The sequence below is a fragment of the Zerene cesonia genome, chromosome Z (genome assembly GCF_012273895.1).
Source record: "Zerene cesonia ecotype Mississippi chromosome Z, Zerene_cesonia_1.1, whole genome shotgun sequence".
Taxonomy (NCBI): Eukaryota; Metazoa; Arthropoda; class Insecta; order Lepidoptera; family Pieridae; genus Zerene; species Zerene cesonia.
The window spans coordinates 2726202-2737750 of NC_052122.1; the positions used below are offsets into that span (position 1 = coordinate 2726202).

The 11549-nt window shown below is 31.0% G+C and overlaps 1 protein-coding gene across 1 annotated transcript in view; it reads right to left on the bottom strand.

The window, feature by feature from the left end:
• The window catches only part of LOC119835865 (LON peptidase N-terminal domain and RING finger protein 1-like), a 14098-nt gene extending 2882 nt beyond the window's left edge, over positions 1-11216 (bottom strand). The window contains exons 1-8 of the mRNA XM_038360919.1: positions 11111-11216; positions 4413-4502; positions 4203-4313; positions 3257-3309; positions 1660-1721; positions 848-1072; positions 522-637; positions 97-220 (exon numbers count right to left, since the gene is read on the bottom strand). Of these exons, the coding sequence (XP_038216847.1) occupies positions 97-220; positions 522-637; positions 848-1072; positions 1660-1721; positions 3257-3309; positions 4203-4313; positions 4413-4502; positions 11111-11148 (819 nt within the window). The 5' untranslated portion in view covers positions 11149-11216. The remainder of the gene's footprint in view (positions 1-96; positions 221-521; positions 638-847; positions 1073-1659; positions 1722-3256; positions 3310-4202; positions 4314-4412; positions 4503-11110) is intronic.
• Between the last annotated feature and the right edge of the window lie 333 nt (positions 11217-11549).

Consider the following 11549-nt stretch of genomic DNA (forward strand, 5'->3'; position numbering starts at 1 on the left):
CCCCCCCCCATCAACGTGTAACGTAATTTATGGATCGCCCCTAATTGAATAAGTAAAGGTTTGAGTATGAAACATTTTATTAATATAACTACTTACTGTTCCAAAATCATTTACACCCCTCCTACAGTCGCCATATATACCAAATACGGGTTTCGTGGAATTCAATAAATTGTATAAAAACTTTTGGGCATTTGGAGAAAATACAACTGCACACAATACTCTGAAAAAAAAAAAAAAAAACATAAAGTATATGGTTATACTTGACATACATATCTAGAAATACAATTTGAACTTAAATGAGCAGTAGTGTCAAAAAAAAAAAAATGTTTCTTATTCTTGGACGATATTTGATTAAAACAAAAACAAAGAATGTTAAGAATCTTTAAATGAAAAACACCAGTTTTCTACCAAATCATCATATTTCAACCAACATTGTGTGTATAAATGACGTTTTGACCCATTTTCTTTAAATAGGACCAATTTTACGTAGATTATAACAACCAAATCCGATAAAAACTTACTCAGGGTATCCAGACCCAATTTTTACAAGCGGCAACAGATATTCTTTATGAGCAGGCGGATCTTTGTAACAACCCATGAATGACAGAACTATTCCCATATATTTTGTCTGGCATGTCTGAAAAACAGTTTATATGAATTCCCAATAAATCCTACAAAAATTATATATATATATATATATATCGATAAAAACTCGATTAAAATAAGTTCAACCATTTCAAAGTTTATACAATATACATCTCCTGGCGACATTAAAGACAGATAAACATAACAAAAACCATTAATAAACTTAATAAAATCACAAATATATCATAGAAAAAAAACTGACCTCATCCGTATTGAAGCGATTCAATGGGGCAACGCATAAGGGGCATGTTGAGTTATAAAATAGATGGCATTCTATGCACAGTTTGCAGAACATATGTCCACAGGGCGTGGTTATCGGCGTCGTGAATGTTTCCTTGCATATCGGGCACTCTATGTCCGCTCTGTTTACGTACTCTGCAAATTTTGTTAAATCGGGCTCTCTCGTTGGTATTATGCACACGTTTATCTGTAATAATACAAAAATTTACAAGAATTATGGTTACGATTCAATACATTACGAAAATGATTTGTTTTCATTTCTTCAGTATAATAAAGAACTACCAAAATTGGTAATCGTTTATAACTAATTAGCTTCTTAATTTCCTTATATAATTTTTTTTCCAAATATAAAGTCCCGTGTCCTTCAAGCTTAATTCTATATATAGAAAAGGTACAAAGACACTGAGCGGCTCAGACCTGATGACGTACAACCAACGGTTTATTTTGTACAAACAAATTTGTATAGACTATTTATGTCCTCAGGACATTTTTAGCAATTACTGAAAGAGGCCCGATAGAATATTTGGACGTAGGTATATTTTATATAAGCTAAGTATGTATCTAGATCTATGTATGTTCAATGAAACCCGTCTCATTACTTCTCTATGTCCTTTTCTTGCCTTCCTGTACTATTTTCAGCTAATCTCATTTAAAGTATTCGAATGACCTTCTGGGAACATACGGTTCTAAGTTACATCCATATGTTAGGTACTACAATAAGATAAACTCATCATATTAATACCGATTTATAAAAAAAATTATAATGCTACTTACTTGATTTATATTTAGTTTCATAACGTATTTGGATCTTCTCATAGAGTTTCCGTCTTCGGCAACTAAAAAAAAATTATGAAATTTTAATTAATTCAATGTACAGTAATTATCAATTAATAATCTCAAGAAATTCATTTCAATTACTGCTTCCGTGATGGCAGTCATTAAAATCATAAGTTTTTAAGTTAGTAAAAAATATTACTCAATATGTGTATTAATAGTCAAAAGCATTGTGTTTCAACCTAATAAATAAAAATAATAATCTCGTAATATGTGGAATATTTTAAGTTAAGTGGGAGTCCTTATATGAAAAAGGCTGTAAATCATTGCATTTGAGTATCAAAATTATAAATACATATTTTTATGAACCACCGGTAATGAAACAAATGTTTATAATACTCTAATTAGTACATTGTTTAAAAACTAAAAAGCCAAAACAATTGCAACAGTAACAGGGAAAAAATTTGACCTTCGACTGAGCGCTCTCCATTATATAACAAAACTTATGTAACAGTATTGCAATCAAACAACTACAATCAGAAATTTTAATAAAATTAGTGTCCATACTACTCTTAGCAGAACTGACATAAAAAAACTAAATGTTTAATTTTAAGCAAATGCTAACAATTTTGCTCAAACAGGGTATACTCATATATGGATGTAAAGCATTGCTTAATATTTATTAACCATAATATACTAACACGCTTGAATGTTCAAAGTAGATTACATAATGAACAAAAGAGTTATAACGTTAAATTTAAAAAGTAACGTCATTCCACTTATTAGGTAACAATCAGCATCAGTTATGCTTATAAATGTCTCGTCTTTACAAAATTGTCTCGAGAAGCTCGGCCATATTACATCCAATGTTATTACGGGAAATAGGTATATTGCCCATAATTTTTCATTTAAAGCTAATAATAGCTGGTACATATATCTGTCAATCCAGGTTGGTAAAACAATAAAATGATCGAATTACATAATAGCCAGTTGTACCCAGCGCTACACCCACGCTATGTCAGCGTTCAACTGTGACATTCATAATCTAGTAATCATAACATTATATAACATAACCTAATTTTTACGATGTCATGGCCGAATGCTGGTTGTACTCCGCTTACCTCTGTTACTTCGAAACGAATAAAGTACGAGTTATTATACCAGCACCAAGTATGCTAATTTCAAAATAATGATTATTCAAAATGCCCCTTTTTCATATTACAAACTCTTCTATAGAACCGTCTTATGTACCTATATACTTTTTGAATTAGACGTTGCTTAACAAAAGTGCTAATATAACCACCCAAATCACGTTAGATCAAATTATAAAGCAGTAATAAATAGCAGTATGTATTCAAGTTCACATATAAAATATCAATGTTGTTTTTCACAACAGAGAAAGAACCAATAATTACTTATTATAGACGTACGTCTCGGTAGACGATCAAAGACACTTGGTGAGGTATTACAACGGACGCTATTTTGTTCGGTTGCAAATAAAATTAGGTATTAAAATAGTAGATAGGAAAAAATACATGTATAATGTACATAAATTTACAGCTAGAGTTCGAAGTTACCTAATTTATATAAAGAATACCTGCTCGATATATTCCGATCTTTTTTGGCCTGGATATGTGCATTTTGTATGTCCTAGAAATAAAAGGAAATATTAGTTTTTTTTTTTTTTTTTTTTTTTTTTTTTTTTTTTTTTTTTTTTTATGTCATAGTCGGCAATGGAGCTGGTGGGTCGCCTGATGGTAAGCGCTACCACCGCCCATGAACATTTGGAGAGGCGTAAGGTCTATTGCAGACCTTTCGCCTCTACAAATGGATTGCCGACTTTAATTGGGAAGGGAATGGGAAAGGATTGATGAGAGGAATAAAGGAAAGGACTGGGAAAGATAAGGAAAAGGATATGAGCCTCCGGCTCCCCCACTCACCGTACGAAACACAATAGCAAGCTATTATTTCACGCCGGTTTTCTGTGGGGGTGTGGTACTTCCCCGGTGCGAGCTGGCCCAATTCGTGCCGAAGCGTGCTCGACTCCCACAATAAAAGTATTTATTATAAAATAGTTATTTGAAATAATAAAATCACATTCTTAGAAAGGGTATACTTTAGAAGGGAGATGAAAATTGTTTAAGTATATTTTATGTTCTGGACATTTTCGATAGTTACCTGTCGAGTTCAAACTTTGTGTCTTTTAAATATCCCACAATATTTCGACATGTTCTATAATACCATAGAACAACGCATGCGATAAAAGACATTATACCTGTGTTATTTATGACGCTGAAGTATGGTTTCAATAGGAAGGAAGAATAAGGTTTTTTAAAGATAACAAATTTTTCTGGCAAATAATATAGCCCTGTCAATAAAGTAGTCTTTTAGTTTATTTGTTACTATAATATACATATCAAATTAAACACACACACACACACACACACACACACACACACACACACACACACACACACACACACACACTTACATTCTAATTTTGGTCAAATATCTAGAATTTTCGACGGAAAATATGTACTTACCATTTTTCTCTGTACTTCATAATTTCTTTTAATATGTTTTCTATAGCTTTATTACTTTCCAACGGCTTGTTAGAACTAAAACCGCAGATACATGGTCCCGCTCTCGTGCAACTGTAATTATTTTAAATTGAACAGTCTCAATAATTATACATTTTTTGTACTTAAGATATTTCTCATTTAATAAATAAGGTTTAATTATAGTTAGCTTACCTAGCACATCGTGTATGTCCACAAAAATTTGTTGTGGGTTTGTGCAGCACCTTTTTGCAGGTTGGACAGAAAATTATTTCCGGGAAGGTTCTAGAAAAAAATTATAGACGTATTAAAAATTAGAAGGCACCAATAAGATTCCTTTTATAATTAATAACTTAGGTAGGGTGGGGCTTAAAGGTCGGTCAGTAAAAAGGTCCACCATTTGTATCTCAAAAATTAGTAATGCATCATCGGTAGAAAACGATATGAGTGAAAAGATGGGGGAGCTTTTTTTACGTGAGGAAATCCTTCATGGATACCTTGCTACTTCAGGGGTAGTACCAAAGGTTATGCCAGACTCTTACTGGCTAAAACCTCACGGTGGCCTACTTCGGTGCAGGTAATGATTAGTTCCCGGGATCTCCCTTAGGAACGCACACGGTACCCCTCGCGCGCTTGCTGTCCGCACGCGTCCGTCCGTCCGTCCGTACTCAACGACAGATCGTAGCCACAATAATCTGTCGTTCACTTTGCTTTGTTTATTGAATGTGTACAGCCCCCAACATACACACCCAGTAATGCCAAAACAAAGGGTACATCCGATGCTTATACCCGACCTCCCCTGCGACGTGATCTGCGACGCTGATGGGGGAGTTAGGGATGTAACGCGCCATCGCTGATCGTTGAGCGAGGTCGCTTACACGATCTAGAATCTAGATCTAGATCTAAACGATCACAACTCTTTAAATATATGGTAGGAGCACTGCTATCAAGCAGCTTATGATGCCTAAACCTCGCCTTTATATGAATATATATTCTTGTTTTATTAAGGCTTGCTGTAATTTTTAAATTAGGGTGAACGTGGTTGGGGTGAAAAGGATCTATTCAAAAAACTTTACGTATTTATTTTAAAAGCTATTCCTAATTAAAAAAAAACAATCTTATTGTTGATAGAGTTAAAAATTATGGATAAAAACAAAAGAAATATATTTAAAACTAAATATTGTTACTTAATTATTAAAAAATTATTGAAATTGAGTTAAAAGAAATGGTTTGATTTGTAGCAGTTAGTACCGTATTTTCTATCGTATTTCTTTTTGTTCTTAAAAGAGAAACATACATTTGATATAAATAACATTATTTTTAGTTATATAGTTCAATAATATAAAGCTGAAAAGTTTGTTTTTCTGTATGTATTGGTATTCTAGTATGGGTCAATAAGGGACACTCACGACACGACAATATGCACAATTACAAGTCTATATTCTCTAATCAGTCAAATAGTGTCATTGCAAAGGCACTCGGCATTCAGATGCAATTACTATTCCATTGAACGATTGATTGTGGTGGGCTCCTAAAGGGTCATGTCATATAGATGTTAGTCTAGTCAACAAGTTGAAAATGGCCTAAAATAAAGATACTCAGATCCTCTTAAAATTGAGTGATAATTTTTTACTTTTATGGCGTAATCTTGTTCAGTGTTAACAAAGAGAAATCTTTTATGACAATTATTTAGACATTATCCAATTTTTATAACATTTTACAAAATTACACCGAATTACAAATAAGAGTAGGTGATGGACATTGCACAAGGAACAGAAATAAAATTGAAATGCCTGTTTTCCGGCTTTCTAAAGTAAAAAAATCATTTATGGATTCATTTTTTAGGTTTTACAATACAGTTCCTCATACTATTGAAGAGTTTAGTAGTGGTAAATTTAATCCTATATTAAAATGGAATACTGTCCCTTAAGGACCACTGGACAGTTCTTTGACATCATTACATATTACCTATGTAGAATTAATATGTAATATAATCAAAAGAGCAACCTCGTATATTTTTAGTAGGGCTTTTCGGACCAGTGGTAAGTGTCAAAACTATGTATATTATGGCGATTCATAAGTATAAGGAGTCTAAAAAGGAATGTTTGAATTTGATTCCATTAACAATGAAGACAGAAGAACGTTTATATATATACAATTATATTAAACGTAATATAAGCTTATAACTAAAGTACGAGTATATATATAGGCTTTTTTTAATAAGACTGTAAAATTCTTAAATAGAGATTTTTAACATTTGTACGTATAGCCTATTTAAGACCATTATTCGATAATAGTCGTACATAACTTGTTGTAAAATTAACTTAAGTAATATTTCCAACAAAAACATTTTTTTTAAGTGAATTAAAACTGTAAATAATAAAGTTAAGTGTTCTGGGAGCTGGGAAGTTTTTATTGAAATAATCCTGCTTCCTACGAAGATGTTTTTGAAATTACTTAAATAATAAATACCTATAGAAGCCTCTGAAATATTGGTAAAATACGAAATGTCTTATGTCATCTTTAATTGGTTAATACTTTTTTGCAACTTATTTTGTGCTTTTGTCACATTTTTACACGTCGTTCCGAATCAAAATAGCTATCTTATAATTTTAAAAGCATACTAATCTTTACTATGAGTCAGTTATAACTTAGTATTTTCTTGTGTTTGATTTTAAGCGAGTATTATACATTTAGAAATTAAAAAACTTTTTAACGGATTTTAAACGCGAACTTTTTAACGGATTTTAAACGTCGGGTTAATAATATAACAAATAAATCGCGTTTAAAATGCGTTAAAAAGTTTTTAATTTCTAAACGTTTATGACTTGTTGACTAGAGTACAAATCATAATTTATTGATTGCATTTATAATTGAATTAACGTCAAAAATCAGGAGAAAACATTTAACGACTCATCCAATAAACAAGATTATTCTTCAGGTGTATAATACCGATACTTCAATCTTATTTCTTATGTGAGTGTATAGCACTGAACGTCTCCTAAACAACTGGGCGAAATTTAATGATTTTAAGCGTCTTTTTAGTTCGGGTGGATTCAAGATAATTAATTTTCCATCAGAACATTGTCTTCGTTTTTATATTATACTACTACAGATGTCACCGTAAAATTTAAAACACAATTATATTACATTTACATACTAGCATTCTCAACATAAATATAATTATATATATATATTATTATAATTAATAAACATAAATATAATTATATATATATATTATAATAATTATATATAAATATATTATATAATAGCATTCTCAGCATAATCAACAATTATTGTATTCTGTCGAAAAATTAAATAACTGCTTACAATTTAAGGCAATATTTTTATTATTTAGAATATAATCTAACGGTTTTTAAAATCAGTCCATCATTACAGCGACATAGCATAATCAATAATATTTACAATGCAAAACAACCTCAATTGCTTTATGACATTTATAAATTAAATAACAAAATAATAGCTAGGTGGATAGATAGAGAGCATTACCTACTAAATTATATAAGAGACATTGAGATCTAAGTAAATAGCTCCAGGCGATCGTATCATCTTTGACGGCCATCAAGAACGTCGTCACGCAATTACGTTTCATCTCTAATAGCAACCATATTAAATCCTTTTTCTTCAAGGCATAGAATGTTCAAGTAATACCTACATATGAAATCAAAGCGGGATTACGTAGTCGCGTCTGTGTAGTGTTATATTATGTAGGCCACTAAAGTATCTATATCCATCGATATCATTAAATACTAGACGTCCGTCCCAGCTCCGCCCGGATATCGAGATTCCTGTTTTACCCCAAGGGAGCATTTAAACGACATAAAAAGTATCCTATCACCCAAGTCAGCTCATACCCTGACTGCGTATCAAATTTCATCAAAATCCGTTCAATAGTTTCAGCGTGATTGACGGACATACGTCCAAAGAAACAAATTTTCACATTTATAATATTAGTGTGTTAAACGCTTAAGTAAAAATTATACATTAAAAAAAAGTCAAGTTGAACATTTAAAGGGAAGCAGTAACGTCGACTGACTTTATTTTTAGAGCACCGGAGTCAAATGGCAAAATGAAAATGTTTTGAACGAGATTTATGTAAGCAGTTATTCTTTTAATTACTACGTCATAAGGCTACAAGAACTTTTATATTATGCTCCTAGCTGGCAGCTACTAGCTGCTACGGAACCCTTCATAGGCAAAATAGACACGCAATGCGCCGCTTTCTTTCTAATTTTTGTAGTAGGGGGAAGTTTTCGTTTCATTTATGAGTTAATTTTATTGTATAAATTTTAAGTTGTGTGGTTTCTCTCATTGACGCTATTTTCCGAACTGGATCAAATTAAAATAGGACCACATGGAATGTACTGTTCCAAATAATAAAAAAATTCATCAAGTTCAGTTCACACAGTTGAAAGAGACGAAGTAAGAAATAAAAATAAAAAAGTCGCAATAATTAGTATAGTCGAATTTATAAATTTCTATCTATATAAGTCGTCGAATGTTTTTTTCATCTATTTGTACTAATATTTACCAAGAAGCAAATTAATAGAAATTCCGAACGTTTAACAAATATATTCTGATACTGAAAGGATCTCTTGGCTTCTACACTAGCAGGTTGAATAATTTACTCTCCTGCGATAACATCCGACTCAAAATTAGGATAGTAGCAAAACTAGGATACTTAATGGGATTAATAGAAACAGTGCGATCCCGCTGAATAATGCGAAAGGCATATGTTATGGACCCGGACGAAGCCAGGGCGAACAGCTAGAGCCATATATAGATATTGCTAATCCATGCTCAATCCGGTTATTGAACTTCGTCACCTCCAACGATATGTGACTAATAATACTCGTAATAGGTACCTAACATATTACCATTGCTATATTATTCTGCGTGGCTGAAAGTTACTCATACTATTTACGTGGGTGAAGCTTATTAATACTACTTGTATAATCAAATCATCTAACATTTAAAAACGACCTACGCCTACTGTTACCACAAACGTTCTGCTTAGAAGTTGTCAATGTGCTTATCCAGACTATAATTTCATACAGATCCGACCAGTTGTTTTTACGCAAAAGAGCAACAAACATCCATACTTCTTACAGACACGTTTTTAAAATACTAGTAGAATATACGGATTTATACATGGATTGGTAATAAAGATTACGCAATAATTTAAGAATTAAGCGCGGATTAGATGGTGTGGTGTTCCAAACCCATAACATATATTTTTGTTTGCTAAAATATAAACAAACAAATAATGTATAGTTATTGCAACTGATTATAACAAGAACAATATAATATAAATACATAAACAACAATATAATTGAACCGCTCTCGTATATAACAGTCGTTATAAAGTATAATTTAATAATCTATAGAGATCTTAGTAAAATCATGCATAAAAGGTTTATTGTGACATTGAAGCTATTTTAGAACAGCAAATTCCTATTTAGGTCACGGTTTAATTTTGGACCTTTGCAATTAAAGACAAACGCCAGTAAAGCCATGTTACGTCAGCGTCAAGCTAGAGTATTGCTTACAAATACGTTCTTACGCAAAGTGAGGCAAGCGTCAAACTTATATAACACGACCTACTGGCACATTGACTTTATAATACTTAATTGTTAATGCAATCCGTTTACAAAGTTTCACGTGTGTATTTTTATAAGAAAATTAATATATAACAATTTTATGTCATTTGAATGCATAATGTTTACGTAGATAACCATGTAAACAAGATTATGATTTTGATTTACCTATAACAGTTGAAGTAATGATTAAGTAACAGAATCATATAAGTATGCAAGAATGGAAATTCAATTTAAAATAAAACTCGCGATATTTTGCAGACATCACAATAAATATACAAATAGTAACATTAAGAAAACATCAGCGAAATAAAGAAATAATAATATGAAAAACTCAACACATTAAATTTAGAGGTAAATCGCATATTGCAGTGCGCACGCATTTTTTAACAACTGAAACAGCCTTTGTATTTAGTGGCAATCTTATGGAATTATCGCTTCATAAAAAGTATCAAATAAGAAAACAATAATATTCTAGCAGGTAAGCACTAAGCATCCATTGGTGGCCTACTCTCAAAATATCGCAAGTGCAAAATAGTTAGATGCATATTCGTTGTAGGTGTATTTATGTCACGGAACACAACGCAGGTTTCGGCACATATCTTTAAAATAATGTGCATCAAAAATATTTTCCAAAATACCTCACTTTTCTTTCCAACATTAAAAATATGTTAATTTTTATTATGAAAATCATAAAAATACTATAATGACCAATAAAAACAAATTTAAGATTATTCTTAAGTATGATTTGAACTGAAATAGCACATAGTAAAATTATGCAAAACAATGATAACTTATTTTGAGACAAATTTGTTGTTTTGTTTTGTTTGTTGGTTAAAAATGCTACGAAAATTATTAAATTGCGTAAAAGAAATGTATAATTATAAATAATTGTGAATAATTAGAAAATAAGAAGGTAGATAACTTTGGCATTTTATATTTCATTGCAAAATACCGTTCCTTTTTTAAAATTTTGTTCTACTGTATTAACGTTCCTTATTTAAAATTCTTATAGTTGTAATATTTCACGTGTGACAATAGGTTTTAAGCATTTTTAGATATATTATGTATGTAATATATATAAGGGTTGCCGAACTATTTATTATTTTAAACAAAACACTACCATGTGATAAAAATTAACAATTAATATACTTTAGTATGTATTATATAAAAAACTACCTACGTCACGTTATGTAATACCATTAAATAAATTATCACTGTTTTGCCTCATCATCTCATCATCATTTTAGTATCGAAAATAACTTTATAACTTACTTCAATAAACTACTGCGAATCACCAATGTAGGATCCATGTTGATTGTTGGCGTCGGCGCGAACGTAGAAAACTGAAAGAAAACCAAAGAGAAATGACGATAACTATACCAGCGTCGGTAAATATTAAATGATATTGCCACACTAAAAAATGTAAAACCACAGGCATGCGAAAATAAAAATTCATGTAGGTAATTTAGCAACATTACGGGATATTTAATTTAAATAATTTTATTAGAAATCTATCACATGAAAACAGCTATATTTTATTATAAGACAATGAATTTGTGCTTTTATTTTTGCTCTGTTCTTTGTATTTACTTCATACATTTAATGTGCAACAGGTTGGGAGAAGAAAAATGTAAAATAAAACATATATTTTTTTATAAAGTGTTGATGTCTTATTTTTATTTTTGTTAAATATGATATAATATATTTCGAA